The sequence below is a fragment of the Lotus japonicus genome, chromosome 1 (assembly GCF_012489685.1).
Source record: "Lotus japonicus ecotype B-129 chromosome 1, LjGifu_v1.2".
Lineage (NCBI taxonomy): Eukaryota > Viridiplantae > Streptophyta > Magnoliopsida > Fabales > Fabaceae > Lotus > Lotus japonicus.
Window position 1 is genome coordinate 60,644,071 of NC_080041.1, and position 23,132 is coordinate 60,667,202.

A 23,132-nucleotide genomic window follows, 5' to 3' on the forward strand; every position below is an offset into this window, starting at 1 on the left:
CAATCAGAGTATTACTCCCAGCATCCTGTCTTCCTCGCCCTCTTTGCCTTCTCTACCGTGGTGAGGGATCTGTCCCTGCCCTCCCTCGCGATTGGCGGGCCGAGCTGACTTCGTTGGTCTTCTGTCCCCATCTCTTTGTTGCTCGGCCTCCCTCTTGTTGTAAGACCCAAGATTTTAAGCTTAGAATAAGTGGAAGAGATTTCCATTTACGATTAGGCTTGACGTATCGTGAAGGAAAAACCTGAACAAGAGTTTATCGAATGAAATAAATTTATGAAGGAGAAAGTTCAGGAAAAGTCTAAGGATTGTATCCGAATCGATAAAAGGTATAGCACGATCGATTCACTTAAGCCTAGGACAAGAACCTTAGGAAAAGACTAAGTTCCACCCTTGGAACACTGTAGGAATTTATTCCAAAAAAAAAACTTCAGAGAAATGTTAGAACTTCTCTTTTTCCATATATCACAATCGTTTCGAGGCGAAACTCTAGAATCTACGAACGTCCGATTCCAATCATCGGAAGTTTGCTGAAACCAAAACCCTGGTATTTCAAAACCCTAGAATCAACCGTCAATGAAGACTTTTTCTATTCAGAGCTTCAAATGAAGATTCTACACGCGTACACCCATTTCTCTCGATGATTTCAATCTTTCTTCAGAAGGAAGTTTTCTATTCCGACATCCGATGCAAAAAGCAACTTATCGGGTAAACTAGTTTTACACCGACTTTGCATTAGTCGCCTAAAATACAAGGGAACCTCTTTTTAGTTTTGGAATTCTTTCGCCAAAACGTATCTTAGAATTCACGGAGAATGAAGCCGGAAAAATCAGAATCGTGAAACTTTCATTTTCCCGCGTTTTTCCATCCTCTATATAGCAAGCCTCGAAAACCAAAAATCATGCTGATATTTCTTTGAAGAATTAGAAGATTCAGCGGGGTGAATATCGTGTCTAAAATACGTTGGAATCAGTAGGAAGAATCGGAAATCACTCTCATATTTTTATCGTAACTCTATGAGCCAAATCCTCCGATATCTAAACAAAACTGTACCGGTTTACTAAATATCTATTCAACCTTATCCAATCTTTGATAAATATCTGTTCATACTTATCCAATCTTTGATAAATATCTGTTCATCCTTATCCAATCTTTGATAAATATCTGTTCATCCTTATCCAATCTTTGATAAATATCTATTCATACTTATCTGATCCTTGCTAAATATCTTCCATTTCATTCCCTATATATATATGTTGAAGCTTGAGACAAAACCTCACAAACACACACACACAACACGCGGCCAAGAGGAGAGGAGGAGAAGAAGATTTTCTTGATTTCTTGCTTGATCGTTGATCCGACAGTTGCTACTTCAAGGTTTCGAGGTATAGTCGCTAATCCTTACCTCTGATCGCTTTTTCCATAGCTTTTCTCTATGTCTTTCTGTGCTCATAGTTTTGAGGTTTTTACAAAACTATCCTGAATACTTCATTTTTGATTCTAAACATCTTCCTTACGTGCCCAAGAGCACTTCTGTCGGATTAGTTTTTCCGTTATGTCGCCGGATTTCCGCCGGAATCAATTTCTGCTTAAAATACCCATTTTTAAGCAAAGTCTCAACCTTTGAGCTGAAAACTATCGCCTTAGCTTAGTGCTAGTAGGATTAGTTGTCATAAACGTCGTTGGTGACGTCCCCATCCAATTTGCATTTTGAGATTTCAGTTTTGAAATTCTGAGCTAAAAATAATGACCAAAATACCCCTGCGGCAGTTTTCGATTCGATAATTTTTCTGAGAGTTTCCTTGGCCTAGATATCGCCTAAGAATACCTAGGAATCGATTTAGATCGAAGAAAAAGTTCGGAAACCCTATTTTACATAGTGGCCGAAACCTATTGCTTAGGGTAACGTGTCCAAAAATAATTTTTGGGTCTCTATGACCTGAGCCATTGCGTAGCTCTTTCGATTGTCGAAATTTTGGCGCTGGTTTCGTGTCATTCCGAGTTCTGTAGCTCGAGTTATGCTCGTTTTAGCGAACGAGGTTATGTCGTCTATTCATGCTTAAAAATTGTACTCTGAAGCTTCTTAAGCTTTGTCTAACGCTAGTTAGTGTTATATTGACCGAATTGACTTGTTTTGATTGACCTTCGCTTCGTTTGCTCAAAGATTCGTTTGGAGGAACACTTGGAGCAGGAAAAGAGGATTGTGAAGGAGCCTTGCTTGAACACACTGGACGAGTTCGAGGTTAGGGCAACTTACTTGCTAGCTAATGCTTTGTAGGCGTCGATAAATTCGACTTGATTTATTGTTTATGCATATGAATTGTCTGGATTGAAAATGTTTTCTGAAGGCTTCGGCCGAGTGAACTGATTGAGACGTGTGTCTCCGTTTTCTGGGCTTCGGCCGACATGGGAGATTAGGATTTATCGCATTGATATGTTGATAATTGACTCGCATGCTTAATTGTTAAATGGTTAACTATAGGCTATGTGATTATTTGTTCACATGATATTTGGATTATATTGATTATAATGTGTCTTTCTATTACGCACTTGAATTGCTGACTATATTGAATATACCGTGCAATTGTGCGAATGAGTGAGGAACGTCAAGATAGTGGATAACGGGTAGTTATGCCAGACTCCTGACGAGTTTTTAGATAAAGTTTGATGGGACGGACCGAGGTTCGTACCCTATTATTGTTTTAGGGATCGAGACCTTCTCAAAGGAAAATTGAGTTTGAAAATGATATTGGAAAAACCCCATTTGAATTCACGTAAGAACTTGGGTTGTTCTGTCGAAGGCAAGAAGGGCTTTTAATGAGGCATTGTGCCCGGCCAGCTTACCTGGGAACTTCTCGGGCCATTACTTGGGTGATGATGGACCTTTTGTTTTGAGACCTTCTCCAGGGAATCATTGGAATTATGGGATCTTTGAAACTAATAGGATTAGAGACAAAACTTAAACAATTTCATAATGAACCTCCATAATGTATTAAACAACCTCAAAACCCTTAATATAATGATAAAAGACTCAGACGAAAGTTTAGGGCTTGAACATAAGTGTTTTGAAAATGAGAAGTGTCGTCGGATCCAGGTTTCTGGGGAAACCATTGTGCGTTGGCCCTTTGCTCGATGAGCAAGTTTTATTGGTTGGCCAATCCAAGGGATAAGTCGGGGAACTAGTCAGTTCTGAGTATGTTGATACTCTTTTGCTCGTTGAGCAGTTTGTTTGGCCATCGAGATGGTGAGCCATGGTAAGTTGAAAGGTCACTGAGTGCGGGATGCATTCTTTTGCTCGTTGAGCAGTTTGGTTGGCCATCGAGACGGTGAGCCCAAGTGACTAGGAAAGTTACCAAATTCGATTAGCACTTTTTTGTTTACCTTAGGGTATTGTAGAGACAATGTACTTTAGCTAGACTCGCGTACCTTGGTGAGGACGATTCGTTGTTTGGCTAACCATATTGCATTCATGCATACATTTCTTGGAAAGTGTGCTGCTTTCCGAAGGACGATCTCAGATCGGACTTCATCGGAGCGAGATGCTTCACGGGAGCGTGCAGCTTCATAGGAGCGAGATGCTTCACAGGAGTGTGCTGCTTCACAGGAGCGTGCAGCTTCATAGGAGCGAGATGCTTCACAGGAGCGTGCTGCTTCACAGCGGAGCGAGATGCTTCGAGTCATCGTGAGGGTGACATTTTATCCGGATCATATTTTGAGCATGACATTGCATTGGCATACCATGCATTTAACTATATTCGCTGATATATTGCTTATCGAGTTTTCGAGATATAACTTATTGAACTGTTGAGATATTGAATATTGAATTTAGAAATCTGATAACATGTTATGTATATATCTTAGGGTAGACGATACAGAACTTATATGGATATATACAACCTATATATATATACCCCTTTATTCATCACATGTTGCTTGTATTATCTATTATATTCTGTGAGTTGACCCTAGCGCCTTGGCTTTGTGTGTATGGTTGTGTTTGGGCGGTCGGCCTGCTGCCAGACGTCCAACAGCTGATTCAAGATGGATCGTCGTTCGGGGAGGATCCGGAGAGCAATGACTACTACTGAGCCTTTGACGTGGACCCGGACTTCATGCATGATCGGATGAGGGTCGATGTTAGGAGTGTATTATATGGGGGGATTGTTTTCACAGCTCTGATTGTCATTTCCCATTTTGGGGCTGACTAATCTCCTTGAAAACTGTATTCATAAAACTCATGGCTCTGACCATGGGATGCACTTATTCGCCTGCGGGCACTATCCCCAATTACTTTATGTTTATTATCTTTGGGTTGAGTCTTCATTATGTTAAGTCTTCTATTTGAAAAGAAAACGAAAAAAAATATTTACGCATTTTCCGCACTATTGATTTAAAGTCACTAAAGTGACACCACCGAAATCGGGGTGTTACATTGTGGTATCCGAGCTTGTCGAGTCTTTCGGGAGTCTTTGGGGAATATGTCTTCTGTGCTAGGTTGTGTGACTCTGCAAAGAGTAAAAATTGATTGTCTGCCAAGCGATTTTTCGCTTAGAATTGATTGAAGTTAGTGCTTAATCATATTGTATAGCATGTTAGACGCTATCTTATGATGAGTACTAACTGTTTGATTGACTTAACAGAACCTAGATGTTATCCTAGGGATGGATTGGTTGTCTCACTATCATTGTCTTTTGGATGAACAAAAGCAAAGGAGCAAGTGGTCGAACCGGACAACATAGAGCTGGAAGATGAAAGGTCTTTTGAGACGCCGTCGAACCAGCATTGGGGCTAGAAGAGTGAAACAATCGAAGAGAAAGCAGAGTGTTTTAGTGAAAGTTATTTAGAACAAAGACACGGACGGTGCTATATGGGTATTAGAGGAGAAGATCAAGGAATAATATCCAGAACTTTTTTACTGATCCTTAAGTTTCGAGGACGAAACTTTCTTTTTGGAGGGTAGTAATGTAAGACCCAAGTTTTTAAGCTTAGAATAAGTGGAAGAGATTTCCATTTACGATTAGGCTTGACGTATCGTGAAGGAAAAACCTGAACAAGAGTTTATCGAATGAAATAAATTTATGAAGGAGAAAGTTCAGGAAAAGTCTAAGGATTGTATCCGAATCGATAAAAGGTATAGCACGATCGATTCACTTAAGCCTAGGACAAGAACCTTAGGAAAAGACTAAGTTCCACCCTTGGAACACTGTAGGAATTTATTCCAAAAAAAAACTTCAGAGAAATGTTAGAACTTCTCTTTTTCCATATATCACAATCGTTTCGAGGCGAAACTCTAGAATCTACGAACGTCCGATTCCAATCATCGGAAGTTTGCTGAAACCAAAACCCTGGTATTTCAAAACCCTAGAATCAACCGTCAATGAAGACTTTTTCTATTCAGAGCTTCAAATGAAGATTCTACACGCGTACACCCATTTCTCTCGATGATTTCAATCTTTCTTCAGAAGGAAGTTTTCTATTCCGACATCCGATGCAAAAAGCAACTTATCGGGTAAACTAGTTTTACACCGACTTTGCATTAGTCGCCTAAAATACAAGGGAACCTCTTTTTAGTTTTGGAATTCTTTCGCCAAAACGTATCTTAGAATTCACGGAGAATGAAGCCGGAAAAATCAGAATCGTGAAACTTTCATTTTCCCGCGTTTTTCCATCCTCTATATAGCAAGCCTCGAAAACCAAAAATCATGCTGATATTTCTTTGAAGAATTAGAAGATTCAGCGGGGTGAATATCGTGTCTAAAATACGTTGGAATCAGTAGGAAGAATCGGAAATCACTCTCATATTTTTATCGTAACTCTATGAGCCAAATCCTCCGATATCTAAACAAAACTGTACCGGTTTACTAAATATCTATTCAACCTTATCCAATCTTTGATAAATATCTGTTCATACTTATCCAATCTTTGATAAATATCTGTTCATCCTTATCCAATCTTTGATAAATATCTAATCATACTTATCTGATCCTTGCTAAATATCTTCCATTTCATTCCCTATATATATATGTTGAAGCTTGAGACAAAACCTCACAAACACACACACACAACACGCGGCCAAGAGGAGAGGAGGAGAAGAAGATTTTCTTGATTTCTTGCTTGATCGTTGATCCGACAGTTGCTACTTCAAGGTTTCGAGGTATAGTCGCTAATCCTTACCTCTGATCGCTTTTTCCATAGCTTTTCTCTATGTCTTTCTGTGCTCATAGTTTTGAGGTTTTTACAAAACTATCCTGAATACTTCATTTTTGATTCTAAACATCTTCCTTACGTGCCCAAGAGCACTTCTGTCGGATTAGTTTTTCCGTTATGTCGCCGGATTTCCGCCGGAATCAATTTCTGCTTAAAATACCCATTTTTAAGCAAAGTCTCAACCTTTGAGCTGAAAACTATCGCCTTAGCTTAGTGCTAGTAGGATTAGTTGTCATAAACGTCGTTGGTGACGTCCCCATCCAATTTGCATTTTGAGATTTCAGTTTTGAAATTCTGAGCTAAAAATAATGACCAAAATACCCCTGCGGCAGTTTTCGATTCGATAATTTTTCTGAGAGTTTCCTTGGCCTAGATATCGCCTAAGAATACCTAGGAATCGATTTAGATCGAAGAAAAAGTTCGGAAACCCTATTTTACATAGTGGCCGAAACCTATTGCTTAGGGTAACGTGTCCAAAAATAATTTTTGGGTCTCTATGACCTGAGCCATTGCGTAGCTCTTTCGATTGTCGAAATTTTGGCGCTGGTTTCGTGTCATTCCGAGTTCTGTAGCTCGAGTTATGCTCGTTTTAGCGAACGAGGTTATGTCGTCTATTCATGCTTAAAAATTGTACTCTGAAGCTTCTTAAGCTTTGTCTAACGCTAGTTAGTGTTATATTGACCGAATTGACTTGTTTTGATTGACCTTCGCTTCGTTTGCTCAAAGATTCGTTTGGAGGAACACTTGGAGCAGGAAAAGAGGATTGTGAAGGAGCCTTGCTTGAACACACTGGACGAGTTCGAGGTTAGGGCAACTTACTTGCTAGCTAATGCTTTGTAGGCGTCGATAAATTCGACTTGATTTATTGTTTATGCATATGAATTGTCTGGATTGAAAATGTTTTCTGAAGGCTTCGGCCGAGTGAACTGATTGAGACGTGTGTCTCCGTTTTCTGGGCTTCGGCCGACATGGGAGATTAGGATTTATCGCATTGATATGTTGATAATTGACTCGCATGCTTAATTGTTAAATGGTTAACTATAGGCTATGTGATTATTTGTTCACATGATATTTGGATTATATTGATTATAATGTGTCTTTCTATTACGCACTTGAATTGCTGACTATATTGAATATACCGTGCAATTGTGCGAATGAGTGAGGAACGTCAAGATAGTGGATAACGGGTAGTTATGCCAGACTCCTGACGAGTTTTTAGATAAAGTTTGATGGGACGGACCGAGGTTCGTACCCTATTATTGTTTTATGGATCGAGACCTTCTCAAAGGAAAATTGAGTTTGAAAATGATATTGGAAAAACCCCATTTGAATTCACGTAAGAACTTGGGTTGTTCTGTCGAAGGCAAGAAGGGCTTTTAATGAGGCATTGTGCCCGGCCAGCTTACCTGGGAACTTCTCGGGCCATTACTTGGGTGATGATGGACCTTTTGTTTTGAGACCTTCTCCAGGGAATCATTGGAATTATGGGATCTTTGAAACTAATAGGATTAGAGACAAAACTTAAACAATTTCATAATGAACCTCCATAATGTATTAAACAACCTCAAAACCCTTAATATAATGATAAAAGACTCAGACGAAAGTTTAGGGCTTGAACATAAGTGTTTTGAAAATGAGAAGTGTCGTCGGATCCAGGTTTCTGGGGAAACCATTGTGCGTTGGCCCTTTGCTCGATGAGCAAGTTTTATTGGTTGGCCAATCCAAGGGATAAGTCGGGGAACTAGTCAGTTCTGAGTATGTTGATACTCTTTTGCTCGTTGAGCAGTTTGTTTGGCCATCGAGATGGTGAGCCATGGTAAGTTGAAAGGTCACTGAGTGCGGGATGCATTCTTTTGCTCGTTGAGCAGTTTGGTTGGCCATCGAGACGGTGAGCCCAAGTGACTAGGAAAGTTACCAAATTCGATTAGCACTTTTTTGTTTACCTTAGGGTATTGTAGAGACAATGTACTTTAGCTAGACTCGCGTACCTTGGTGAGGACGATTCGTTGTTTGGCTAACCATATTGCATTCATGCATACATTTCTTGGAAAGTGTGCTGCTTTCCGAAGGACGATCTCAGATCGGACTTCATCGGAGCGAGATGCTTCACGGGAGCGTGCAGCTTCATAGGAGCGAGATGCTTCACAGGAGTGTGCTGCTTCACAGGAGCGTGCAGCTTCATAGGAGCGAGATGCTTCACAGGAGCGTGCTGCTTCACAGCGGAGCGAGATGCTTCGAGTCATCGTGAGGGTGACATTTTATCCGGATCATATTTTGAGCATGACATTGCATTGGCATACCATGCATTTAACTATATTCGTTGATATATTGCTTATCGAGTTTTCGAGATATAACTTATTGAACTGTTGAGATATTGAATATTGAATTTAGAAATCTGATAACATGTTATGTATATACCTTAGGGTAGACGATACAAAACTTATATGGATATATACAACCTATATATATATACCCCTTTATTCATCACATGTTGCTTGTATTATCTATTATATTCTGTGAGTTGACCCTAGCGCCTTGGCTTTGTGTGTATGGTTGTGTTTGGGCGGTCGGCCTGCTGCCAGACGTCCAACAGCTGATTCAAGATGGATCGTCGTTCGGGGAGGATCCGGAGCGCAATGACTACTACTGAGCCTTTGACGTGGACCCGGACTTCATGCATGATCGGATGAGGGTCGATGTTAGGAGTGTATTATATGGGGGGATTGTTTTCACAGCTCTGATTGTCATTTCCCGTTTTGGGGCTGACTTATCTCCTTGAAAACTGTATTCATAAAACTCATGGCTCTGACCATGGGATGCACTTATTCGCCTGCGGGCACTATCCCCAATTACTTTATGTTTATTATCTTTGGGTTGAGTCTTCATTATGTTAAGTTTTCTATTTGAAAAGAAAACGAAAAAAAATATTTACGCATTTTCCGCACTATTGATTTAAAGTCACTAAAGTGACACCACCGAAATCGGGGTGTTACACTTGTTACCCCTTCCTTGTGCTCTTTCCTTTTCTTCATTCATAGTCTGGCGATGAGTTTCACCCTTTCCTGCCTTCCGAGGGGGCCAAGCAAATGCAGGCGGCCCCCCATAAACAGTTCCTCTTTTTCCCCAATTGAAGAGGTCAACGTTCTCTTCTTCGAGTCCACTCAAGCGTTGTTCTTGGTCCTTGGTGAGTCTGGGCTCGATTGCCAACATTCCTCTACTGGTAGCGTTCACGTCCCCGTCCTCGTCATACCACTCATTATCTTTTTGAGCGTAGAGCTTGCTTTCTCTTATCCTACGGGATTCTTCGCCCTAATTCCTCCCCTTCCTTTCATCGCCGTTGCTCTGGCTTTGCGCTCCCAAACGCTCTTGTTCGCCTTCACCGCCTTCAGACGTCCCAATCTCGTGGCACTTGTGCCCATCGCTAGCTCCTTTTCTACCATAGAGGTTGAGGCAATGGCTATGGCACTTCCTCTCCCCCTTTTGGTCTACTGCTAGTTTTCCTATCCTCCCGCAAAGTAGGGAGTATTTTACCGCAAGGTGGGCCGTAGATATCACTGCATGGAGGCGATTTAAGGTACCTCGCCCTACGATGACATTATAAGCTGCCGCGAATTGTAGGACCAGATATTTTATCCTCAAGAGCTCGGCGTCCTCGCCCACTCCGAAAACTGTATCCAACTCTACGTAGCCACGTACCTGAACTTGTTTCCCGGAGAAACCTACCAAACTTCCCGCGTATGGCTTTAAATCCTTATCCGTCAGCCCCATCTGTCTGAATGCGTCCTCATAGATTATATCCGCCGAACTGCCCTGGTCTAAAAGCACCCTCTGTACATTGAAACCTTTTATTCTTACCATTACCATTACCGGATCATCCGTATGGGGCTTGATTCCCTCGAAATCTGCGGTCGATATCACTATATCTGGATGTGAGCACCCAAATGGTTCTGGATACACCTGTACTGATGTTGTTGCCCCCACTGTCTCCCGGCCCTCCGCCAATACGTCGTTGCAAACTTTGAAACCTCCAGCGATTGTATTCGTTGCTTCAACCGCTCCTTCGCCCTCGTCGCTATCAACCTCTTCAAATTTCTTTCCCTTCGCCGCTTGCGGACGTCTCGGCCCAATCAACCGTCTGATTTGAACCTTCAGCATGAAGCAGTCGGTGGTGTTATGGCCCTCTAAGTTGTGGTACTCACACCACCTCAACGGACTCCCCGCCTTGCTTCTGGGGTCCTTTCTGCGCTCGCCGACTCTGTTCATGTCCTCGATTTCCGCCTCGAGAAGTAACTTTGATAGCTCCTTGTTTGAGCATCCCTGCGACCTCGTTCGCCGGCTTACCTTCGCTTCTCGGCGCGAGCACCAGTGTGTCCTATCCCCCATTCTCGGGCGGAGTAATTTCCCTTTTTTCTTCTTTATGAAACGGCCAGCTTGTTCGAACCCGTGCTCGCGACTCGTTTCCTTGTCCTGTACCTTTTCCCTGGCCAGAGTTACCTTTGCTACTCGCTCGCCCTTCCTCTTGTGTGCTTCAATTTCCTCTTTTAAGATGTAGTACTGCGCTCGGGCGCGGACTTCCATCATTGAGCATGACAGCTTCCTACTCAGCTCGCAATAAAATTCTCCCCGGGCCAAACCGCCTTTGAAAGCGCACACGCACACGTGTGGCTGCAATTCCTCGAACCTCGCGGATATGGCACTGTATCGTGTCACATATTGTTCCAAGGTTTCACGTTCCTCCTGCCGAGTATCAAACAGATCCTCGACCGTCCTTGCAGAGAAATGGTCAAGGAATTTTGATGAGAAATCACGGAAACTTAGCTATGGATCCTGGAGGCAGATTCGTGAACCATTCCTTTGCCGCGCCTCGGAACGTTGATGGAAACATCCTGCATTTCACAGCATCGAAAACCGCGTACTTCGCCATCTTTGCCTCAAAACGAGACAGATGATTCTTTGGACTGGTTTGTCCGTCGTACGCCTCCAACACGAGGCTCGTCATGCCGTCCGGTACAGTCACCTCTCGTACTGCCGCCGAGAAAGGTTGGTTCCGGCCGTAGCCGCAGCTTCCTCCTCCTCTTGATTCCACTGCCGAAGGTGATAGTAACTCAACTGCTCTTGTAAACACTCATTTTGCATCTTCAAGTCACCACTTAACGCTCGTGCTTCTGCACGACGATGTCTATCCAATCTCGTGGTGCACGGGGAAGAAATGTAACTTAGCTCAGGTTCCTTGCCTCATCGTCGACGAGAGGGCTCCATCAGGCTTTGTTGACGAACCGAGAATTCAACCACTTGTCTCTGAATCGCACCAGTTTTCACAGAAACTTGAACTTCTCGAAATCAAATTGCGAATTGTGCGGGAATCAAATCACGATCCATCAAGAAAAACTAGAGAAAAATCGCACAGAAAAACGAGCTTCACTCCACCGAATCACGATCCACGTAGTCCGGAAATCGAAATCTGCCGGTCCCCACAGACGGCGCCAAATGTTCCGTGCTAGAACATAGAGAGGGAAGGTAGTACCCAAAGAGTGAGGACGGTGATGAGAATGCTTAGAGAGAGAAGCTCTAACCACTTAGAGAGAGAAAATATAACTGAATTTCAATGCTATCATTATTCAAATGAGCTAAGAGTCTCTTACAATTGGTATTTCCCCTATTTATAGAAGTGGGGTTTGGGCTTTGGCGCCTTTAACCTGCATAAATGGGCCAATTGGGCCTTGGGATGGGTGGCCCAAGGCCATGGTGCGTCCCCCGCCCAAAGTCAAGTCTCCTGGGCGAGGGACCCAGGGGTCTCTCCCAGTCCAAAAACTATTCAAAAGAGGAGAAATGGAACCCAGCAGACTTGACCCTTAACCACTGCCAGTTTAACATATGTAATGAATTTTTTATTTATTTCAGGAATGCCCTGAGGTTGCGAAGTTGAAAAATAAGGGTCTAAGAAATTTTTCTAAAATGGAGATCCTTTTTAAGGATACTGTGGCAACTGGCCACAATGCATGGGCACCATCTGAGGACCTAAGAGATGATGGGGGAAGAGTTGAAATGAATAGTACATTTGATACACAAATGACAGATGAGCATGACGTTCAGGATTTAGGAGTTGAAACCGAAGATTGTGAAGAGATTGGATAACCAAGTCAATCTAGTCAGGGACCAAAAAGGACGGGAGGAGGTAATGATAATAGGAGAGGGGGTATTGGTCACCGAATCTGAATCTGCGAGCAGTTTGATCGTGTAATTGAAAGCTTGAATAGTGATAATTATGTTGCTGCTGATAAAACAACTAATGTCCTACAATTGCTGATTGCTTGGACATGCTTAAAAAATTGTCGGGATTGGAGTACGGTAGTGATACTCACATACTTGGTATCCGCTTGATGAAATCAAAGACAAATAGAGAGACTTTTGTTCTATTGGATGACCCAGTTCTTCAGCTTAGTTGGATAAGTAGCCACACTATGGTTGATGTTTCTCGTCAGTGATTTATCATATGTTTTGAAGCTTTGACATGTTATTGGTTATGCTTTCTTGTTAAGCCCGTAGCCGAACAAGCTTGTTGAAAAGCAAGGTTCGTGTTGGTTGGTTTTCACTTGTTGGAGAGGTAGAAAGAGGAGAGCAAAAAAATGTTGCAGTTTCCGGCGTTTATGACACAGTACCCAATGTCGACAAGGACGATTTCGACGTCGTTTATGCTACCCTCACAGTGGCCACAACCCCATAACGAAGAATTCCTCCTAGCCATGGAGGAGTCCAATTTCGAAGAAAAGATAACTAACTTTCTTCCTCTTCGTCTTCTTTTAGGTTAACTAGTGTTTTTTCCCCGTGCGTTGCACGGGGAATATGTCTATTGTATTTGATATATGAATTAATCATGAATGTGATTATGCGTGTTTGTTTAAATCTTAGATAATTAGGGCAAATCTTTTAAAATTCGGTTTCAAGATCTGTTTTGGAATTAGGAAACACATGTCAACAAAGATAATCTATCTAATTCTTTTCTAATATATATTAATATATAGAGGAGGAGATGATTGATGCAGTGTCTTAGATAATTAGGAAAAATATTTTAAATTTTAATGGATTATAATCTCAGCATTACATATTTTTTTTATATTGTGGATCATGAGAAAGAATAAAAGGAGAAATCATGAGATTCTTGTAAATATGTAGTAAATTAGGCTTGAGACTTTTCCTAATTTAAAGAGATAATAAAAACGGTTTCAAGATTTTTTTTTGAAATAAATTTAGTAAGGAGTAATGTAGGTAAATCTTAGATAATTATGACAAATCTTTTAAAATTCGGTTTCAAGATAAAATAACACAACATAAGAGAATCTAATAAATGGAATGACACGTGAATTCTTTTTTTTTTATGAGAATTAACTTGAGAATGACACGTGAGATTTGTTTAGAGTATTAATTAATTTAAGATAAAAATAAACAACCTAAATACTAATTAATTTATACTCTAAAAATAACTCTAAAATAAAATAAAATGTTTCCTAAAATTAACATTAAATAAATAATAAGATAAATTAAGATAAAATCAAGAAATAAACAACCTAAAACCTAATTAAATCTAAAATTTAAAAAGGTAATAAATAAAGATAGATAAAAACTATCAAAATCTAGTAAATCACAATAAAAACTCATAAAATCCTGAATTAATTAAAAATCCGAAAATTCAATAAAAATACCATAAAAATTAATTAATACTCTAAAAATAAATCAAACATACATTAAGATAAAATCAAGAAATAAACAAAATAAATCCTAATCAAATCTAAAATTTAAAAATGTATTTTTTTTATGAGAATTAACCTGAGAATGACACGTGGAATTTTTTTTATGAGAATTAACGTGAGAATGACACGTCACTAAATCAGCAGAATCTGAAAATTCAATAAAATACCATAAAAATTAATTAATACTCTAAAAATAAATCAAAAATAAATTAAGATAAAATCAAGAAATAAACAACCTAAATCCTAATCAAATATAAAATTTAAAAATATTTTTTTTATGAGATCTTGAGAACGACACGTGATTTTTTTTTTATGAGAATTAACGTGAGAATGACACGTCACTAAATCAACATGATAGAAGTTTTTTTTCTAATATATATTGATTGATATTGATTACTCCACTACATTCAAAACGTTGTCGTTTGGCATTCATCTCCAATGTACGTTATTTAGTTTAGTTCTGTGCTCTTTTTTTTTATACATCGGAAAGGAGTTATGTGCTCTTTATAACACTAGGATCCCAAGATTTTAATCTTAAGGCTTATTAGCACTTTTGGTCCCTCACGTTTCAAAAATGTGCAATAGGAGTCCCCAACATTTAAAAATAGCATAATGGTACCCCGACGTTTATCTCCGTTAGCAATTTTGGTCCCCGGATAGTTTTTCGTCAAAAAACTAACGGTTTCAAGGGCAAAAATGTAATTAAGCCAAAAGTAATTAATTAAAAATAAAATAAAAACCTGAAAATATCCCCTCTTCATCTCCCTCATCATCCTCATCACATTTACCTAGAAAACCCAGAAAAAGAAATAGAAAACAATAGTCCAAGAGTAGAAGATATCAATTCCACCACACAACAATTGACCAGCCCGGACATAAGCAAAGGAGAGAGGACGCCTTACTCAGGTGGAAACAAAGCCAGTGTAAACAACAACCCCATACCCACTAAATTCCAGAAGCCTGCACACATGTAAACCAGAAAAACTATTCAGCAAACCCAAATCTCCATCTCAACAACAATCAAACCCTCCCCTCTTCGATTCGCACCACCACCCTTCGCACCACCACTATATGCACTTCAAGCTCCTCATCTGCAGAACCACGGAGAAACAGAGAGAGAGCGAGAGAGAGAGAGAGTAAAGGATTCGCCGCCGTTTGCCTCGATCTCGTCCCTCATATCACTCTCCCAACCCGGATCTGGCCCCTTTCATCCCTCACTTGATCTTCAAGAGAGTGGGAGGTTGGGGTTAGGGTTTTGATGGGGATGAGATAGCAGACGAAGAAACAATTGAAAAAAAATGGAAAGAAGGAAGAGAGAGACCGAAGATGAAGATGAGAAAATGATGAAGAAGATGATGTTTTAATTTTTGAAATGTGAAGAAGATGATGTTGCTGTTTTTTTTTTTTACGTGTATGATGTTGTTATTTATTAGATAATTCCTTTTTTTTTTTGATAATGTATTAGATAATTTCTTTAACTATTAAAGAATAAAGAATTTTTATTTTTATTAATTACTTCTATCAATCTCAAAACCGTTAGTTTTTTGACGGAAAACTGTCCAGGGACTAAAACTGCTAACAAAGATAAATGTCGGGGTACCATTATGCTATTTTTAAACGTCGGGGACTCCTATTGCACATTTTTAAAACGTGGGGAACCAAAAGTGCTCATAAGCCTAATCTTAAATTTATGACTAAATTCTTCTCTCCCTTTGAGGGTTATAGGTTTAATATGTTTATGATCTGCATGTTGTTTGAATTTTGCATCTAAAATCTCATATCTTTTGGAAGATCAAAGATATTAGAGAACATAACTGATAGTTATTGAACAATCATGTATCTGTATGAATGATAGTTAGAGGTTAAGATGGAGTAAGTTGATTAGTTAGATGCAACTTCTTCATCATATTAAATTATTTGTTGTCATCTGATATAATTAAAATCTCCTCAGAGAAAAGCAATTATTTTGTGACATTAGCATTTAGCTTTTTGCTTGAACTAGTTGTGTGATTTGTAAACTAGCCACTCAGATACACTTTAGACTATTCAGCAATTCATGGTTAATCCATGAATTAAGAGTTGAAAATTGAAATATTCAAATCATAGTATGGCTTCAAGGTGCAAGAGAGTGCTCTTGGAATCTCTCTTTTCTTAGTGTACATTTACTTGCGCGTAAGAGAGATGATGAGAATCGCATAACTTTGAGAGAAGTTGTGCCTGGTAGCTTATGAGTAGATGTGTGTGAACAATTTGCTTCCAAACATGCACTTATTTTGATCTGCCTGCTAATAGTCCATGTCAATGTTGGTGTGAACCATTGCAGTGCAATGAGATCAGCAACCTGATTATGATAGGGAAAACCACCAATGAAAATGAGAAGGAAGAATTTGACAATGAGGCCGATGATGATGATGATGCTGACAATGCGGAGGCATCTGAGGGTGAAGAATTTGAGCAAGAAACTGGTTGAAGAAGTTGCAACTCTATGCTGTTTGTATGCCTGGGCCAAATCTTTGTATTTGAGTGTTGACTCCTCTTTCATATCATACTTTCTGTTAGCTGTGCTCGCTCTAGTGCTTAATCACATACTTAACATCTTCACTAGCATAATCGATGCTGCAACAATAGCATGAGTTAAATGCAGATGAGGTAAAGCAGGGGGAGTGCCCTCTCCTTTTTTATGAGCAAGTGTCTCTCTTCCGACTATTTATAAGAAGAGAGCAGTTTAGCTTTTCAAACAAGACAAGAACAATATTGGTCACTTTGACTTTCTTTGGAGGGATAGTAACTCAAGTAATAGTCATCCCCATTCTAAGATTTTTAAGTAAATCAAGGCATGCTTCTCTACAATCAGCTTCTGTTGACTATCACGGCACTCATGAGAGCATAAACGAACAGCCATCATGGCTACTCCAGCAGAGTTCAAAAAGCCACAGCACTTTAAGGATCAGAGCAAAACCACAAAGCATCAGCTCTCCCACAACCTTCTTTAGCAAGATGGTCTGCAAAATCATTGGCCTCTCTATGGATGTGATGAACTCCCATACAGTTCACCTGATCAAATAGATAATCAATTTGGTTAAGCTCCTTATGCAATTTCAAAGATGGCTTTTAAGATGAATGAAGTTTGTTTGAAAACAAATGTAATGAAACTCAAATCATTTTTTTCATTTCCCAAATTTATTCAGCCAAATCCAATATGATCCATTCAATCACACACACTTTAATCTGTATCTGATTTGCATCCATTTTCACTTTCTATATCTCTTCAAGTGAAGTTCAAATTAGGGGTGTGATAAGACCATTTTTGTTCTACTCCTTGCATTTAAGTGGTAGGGCTGCAATTCTCTCCTCCGAGCTCCGTATATATCTAATAACTTATTTTAAAGCTTCATCCAATTATATAAAAGTAAGCTATTGAACCCACCACCAGACTACCAGAAAATATGCCTCAATAATGGCATTGTCAAGTAACCAACTTGCCGACGTGCCCAACCCAAGGCTTTGGTTAAGCAACATAACCAAGACTATTATTCAATTATGATAATGCCGAATCATGATAGAGAATGATACCTTCCAAGGCAGAGAAGGAAAATTATCCACAGAAGTGAGCTGGTCCAGTTTGATTACTAGGAAGCAACCTAAAATTCCTAGTAAGCAACCTAAACAAGATGTATAATAGACAAGGATGCTGAACTTATAGAACCTTATTAAGGGAAACAAAGCCAATGCATGCAGAAGTTGAAGTTCTTCTCTTTTGTGCTAGGTGTGCATTGATTCACTGACTAGTGATCCACTTCAATAGTCCCACCAGGTTGTTACTAGCTTTGAATAGGGTTAGTTAAATTTGTTTGTATCCTCTTGTGTGCTATAGTATTATGCATGCTTGACATCCCTATTGTACTATTTACCGGCCTGGTTTGATAAAAAAAAGTCTTCTACCACCCACCTTCATCAATGAAGACCTCAAAACGGGAATCAATTCCACCTTCAGAGTCCCACTTCACTAGAGAACTCTTGTTGGCCACCATGGGTGTTCTCGCCAAGAACATAGAATCAAGGCATAGTGCTAAGAGTGTGTGGAATGTGATTGGAGATTTTAAAGAGATGAGCTCATAACTGCTTAGAGAGAGAAAATATAACGGAATTTCAATATTGTTATTGCCAAATGAGCTAAGAGTCCCTTACAATTGACATTCCCCTCATATTTGTAGGGGCTGGGTTGGGCCTTCGTGCCTTTAGTCTGTCTAAATGGGCCAGTTGGGCCTTGGGGAGAGAGGCCCAAGGTTCAAACATGTCTCGCGCCTAAGTCTGAGTCTCCTGGGCGAGGGACCTCGGGGTCTCGCCCAGTCCACAAGTCCACAAGACACCGAGCTCGAGGCATGAGAGCTAAGTGTGTCTTTAAACAGAAGAAACCAAGGTGAGGGCCATAAAAGACTAAACAATGCTAAAACCCAAAGTTTTTAACTAAATGAAAAAACAATTGCCAACATGGCCGGGAGAATAAAGTCAAAAATCTTCATATTCCAAACTTCTCGCTGCACCACCCCTTTCCTGGGCAAACTGAGTCCACAAGCAGTCTCACGGCGATGGCACTTGACCTGCTCGCCTTGCCAGCATTGCGCACGTGCCCTGGATCATGACACTTTGACAGGTGTCGCGCGTTCGCCACGCGTTGCGCCCAGAAGTAGTTTTTAAGTCGGCAAATCCACTGAATCTCAATTGCCACTTCTGAAATGTCTTTTCGAATCCCAGCGAACCCTATCAACCCGAATTTCAACCAATAAGCTTCCGTTACGGTACCTTCCATTTAATGCGTTATGTCAAACCCTGGCATTTTTTGAATTTGAACCAATCAACATCAACGGTTACAACTTTTCGCCTAACACGCTGCCTTTACTTTTTTGGGATTAATGCCACGTTTCCCAAGTAATCATTTCACCTTTGTCATGATGGACACGATTTCCGAACCGACTCTTAATTCCTACTTTAAAACTTTCTTTCTTCTCCACTTTCGCCATTCTTGAACATCCGGCGAAAATCCAAAAGTCATCAACTCAACATTTCCTGTTAGCCTTCTCCCTTCATTCTCAGAAATGACTCCCAAGCGTCGTACCCATAGGTCCTCCCGATCCCGAAGTGCTGCCTCAGCGTCCCCCACTCCTACCCCGGCGGCTACGCCTCCTGTCGGGGGAACTCCCCTTAACGAAGATGAGAACGATGCCTTTTGGCGACAAATTTTCATCAATCTTCCCCAGCCCACAGTTGAAGAGCCTAAGCATGCGGCCATTTGTCAAACCTCTGAGTTGTCTACTGACGAGTCCATCGCCGAGTCAATTCGTAAAGCTGGAGGGCTCTGCCGTGAGAAGTCTTTGGAGGATGCCCTCATCATCGGCCCAGGCTTGGACATTCGTCGCCCCTGGAGGTGTCGTGGGCTTGAACAAAAGGCTAAACAGCCACATTTCTTCTATGTCTATGAATATTTCTACCTTGAGTTAGGAATCAAATTACCCTTTTCCCCGTTCCTCTGCCAAGTCATGAGGGAAATCAACGTTGCCCCTTGCCAACTCCATCAGAATGCTTGGGCCTTCATCCGTTGCTTCGAGATCCTCTGCGAAGCTATTGGCCTCGAAGCAAAAGCCTCACACTTTTCTACTTTTATGGGGTAGACCCAAAATGCCTGAAGACGGAAACTCCCGAATGGATTTCCTTGAAATCCCGCTAAGGTCGGCAGCGCTTTTACCTTTATAAGAGTAACGTTAAGAAGGGCCCCGGGCGACGCTATTTCTGTGTGATCGTTCATCCCTCTTACCCTGAAGCCTTCACCCGACGAGATGGATCCGTTCTGTTTCCCCTTTACTGGACGAAGAGTCCTTGTGATGTTCCCCCGCCAACTGACTCATCACTGAGCAGTGAGGACAAAGCCACCATCGGCCTTTTCGTCGGACTCCTCATCCTTGAGTGCTCCCAACTGTTGGAGGCTGTCCGCAGCGACTCCCTCCGCTCACTCTTGGAGGGGTTCAATTTCACCGAAGCCTCGCTGCAACGTGCTTTGGCCGCTGATTCTCCCAAATTTCCTCCCACCTTTAGCACCGAGGGAGTGAAACAGAAACACACCGCGGCTAGTTCTGACGCCGAAATCGCTGCCCCTCCCGCGAAGAGAGTCAGGGGGTCTTCCTCCACAACCACCATCCCCTCCGCCGAGGTGGCTAAGGTCGTCCCCTCTCCAAAAGGGCCTGAACCTACGCCGGAGTATACCGTCCAACCTTTACCTTTAAGAGAAATCCAAAAATCCAAAAGGGGTGCCCCTGGTATTGATGCTCCCTCTCCTCAGAAAGAGAAAAAGAAGAAGAAAAAGGTGAAAAGATCCAAGACTGGCGACATTGCTGCTTCCCCTCAAGCTTTGGGGGGTGAGGAGAACGCTTCTCTAGGCGACGCTGAACCCTCACCCTGCCCAGAGGAATTGCTACCGGCGAGCCAACTCTGGAGGGGGTCCCTTCGGCGGTTCTCTCCCCTGATCGCCCGCCTCCTCAAGTCGAGGCGACCCTAGATGAAACCTTGCTTGCCCGCCCGGTAGACCCACAGGGTGAAGACCTTGCTCCTCGCCCATCTCCCTGCCAAACCTCTTTCAAGGTCAATTTCACTTCCACTGGTGATCAAGCATGCTCCATTCCAAACCAGCGGACTTCTTCTATTGATTTCGTCCTCTCTAACAATTTCTTTGGGAGCGCGAGAGTGGCTGAGATTCCCGACCTTGAATAGGCCGTGCAGGAAGCTCTGATCAACCTTCTACGCGTAGGGTGTCTCTTCGCCCAACTGTCTCAAGACTCAGCTTCTTCTCTAGAGATGGAGAGACTCCAGCAGGAGGTTGAAGGCTACCAGGCAGCGACGCAGGAAGCGCACCGCAAGTATGATGAGATGCTGTCCCAAATGGTGGCTCAAACCAAGAAGCAAGCAAACTTATGCATAGAGTTGAACCGCCATGAGGAAGACTTATCAGCTTGTAAAGATAGGATGGAAGATTTGGAGGTGGATTGGTTTGAACTGCGACAGGGAGTGAACGCAAAGATAGAGTCAATCAACGCCGGCAGGCCCACTTGCATCCTCAAGGATCGGGAAATCGCGTCCCTCCTCTGTGAACTGGGGGAAACGAACGAGTCTCTCGCCGACGTGAGGTTGCAGCTTGAGGAAAAGAAACGGGCCCTCGCCGAGAGGGACTCGCAAATCAAGACTTCTCAGGCTAGGTCCGTGGCTGGCGCTGCTGTTGAGATTTTGGACGAGCGAGGTCGTGGTTTCTTCCTTGCCAAAGCTCAAGTTCAACATCTCTACAAAGGAATCAACCTTGATGGCATGGGAGCTTTCAAGAAAGTTACTCCTCACGGGCTTGTTGGTCGAGATGATCCCCCAGGCTATTCCGCCGAGCACTTTGCTGAAATTGAGGAAGAAAAGATGAGGGAGAAATGTTAATGCAACATAGTTATATTCGTACTAATTGTATGCACTTTGCTTTTTTGGTAATTGAATTGCATCTTTGTATTCCTTTAACTTGTTTCGTGCATGGTTTAATTCTAGAGTTTTTCGTCGCCGTTTTAGGCTCTGCCTTAAATTCCATTGCTTCGTGTTCTCCGTTCGCCTTTTAGGCTTAGTTTTTCCTTTTGCTCATTCGTGTAGTGATTTTGAAGGTGTGCCAAAGAAACTAAAACTTTTGCTCAGCTTTTGAAGCGAGGCTTTTCTTCGCACCAATATTTCCCGTAAGAGAAGGTGCGGCCTCTACGGTTTTTTCCCGCTAAGGGCTTACAATGCTGGGGGCCCAATGGCCATATGGGTTTACCCAGACTTACGCCTAGTTTATATTCTCGCCACATATTTCGGGGAGGTCTCTTATTCCCAGATTTCGGGGAGACTAAGGGGATACGAGACTTGCCCCATTTTGGGGATAAGTCGCTTTCCCGCACACATCGCCAACGAGAAATCAGCGTTTCGCACTGGACTTCCCCGGAGCAATCCCCAGACATCAAGGTCGTGTTGGGATTGCCACCTTGGGAGAATTTTTCTCACCAGGCGAACGTGATATGATGATCGAATTTTGCTATCTGAGTAGCATCGGTTCGCGCCGGATTTCCCCGGAGCAATCCCCAGACATCAAGGTCGTGTTGGGATTGCCACCTTCGAGGAATTTTTACCATCGGGCGAACAGAGTTGAGTGATTTGAGCCAGGAGTATTTCTGATGTATATCCTTTTGTATTTGACTTGTTTGGAATTTTACATCGAGGGATGCCTCGTTAAAAAACTCCCGTGTCGGAGAAAAAGAGTGCATCTTTATTTTTTAGACCTATTTTGTGGTTAATCCTAGTCGCCATCCTCTTTGTCGCGCCCCTGCTTGGCTAGCTCTTTCCTTAAAGTATGGTGCCCAGCACCTCTTCTTTTGTCCCCGAGGTACTTGCTATCCATTCACTCGCAGAATGCCCGTTCGCCTCTAACTCTTTCTTTTGCTTGTTACCCTTGACCTTTTTGCTCCTGGAGGCCATTTCCCTCGCCACGGATTTCCCTTTGCTCTTACCGCAGTGTGCCGAGCCTTTCTTCTTCCGAAAGTGGTCAGGCCCTTTGCTCAACCCTTGTCCATAAACTTCCCGCTGAGATACTTCCAAGTCCATACTTCGGCCCATCGCCGCTTTCCCCTTCCAGTCGCCTGGTCCCTTGCTCAAAAGGGTTGCTGTCCTGAACCACAGAAGGTTCCAAAGTGTAGCGTCCTTCGGACTCCAGCTGAAGAGGTCAAAATTGCCCTCTACCAGCTTTTCCAATCGTCTCTCTTGCTCAAGGGTGAGCCTAGGCTCAATCACTAACACACCTCTACTGAACTTGTACCTTTTCAAGTCATCCACTATGCCTGCCCAGCGATCCTCCGCTGTGATGTCTGTGAACGATCCATCCCACTCCGTTTTCTCGACTTCTTCCCTAAGTTGTCTCTGACTATTCCTTTGTCTTTTCACCCTCCCGTGTTCCATCTCCTGTGTCTCATACCTTGACCTATTTTGCTCGTTCTGACTTTTCTCTTGGATCTCGATCTCGTGACACCGGTGTCCCTCACCTGCTCCTTTCTTCCCGTACATGCTAAGACAATTATTGTAGTATTCTCTCGCCCTTCTTTGATCAACCACAATTTTTCCCACCTTTCCACA

General features: G+C 42.0%; 1 protein-coding gene across 1 annotated transcript; it reads left to right on the top strand.

Annotated features, from left to right (window-relative positions):
• Positions 1-12,830: 12,830 nt before the first annotated feature.
• On the top strand, positions 12,831-16,422 carry LOC130735372 (uncharacterized). Its single transcript, XM_057587398.1, has 2 exons — positions 12,831-12,972; positions 16,274-16,422. The coding sequence occupies exons 1-2, from the start codon at positions 12,831-12,833 to the stop codon at positions 16,420-16,422; spliced, it is 291 nt and encodes a 96-aa protein (XP_057443381.1).
• The last annotated feature ends 6,710 nt before the right edge of the window (positions 16,423-23,132 follow it).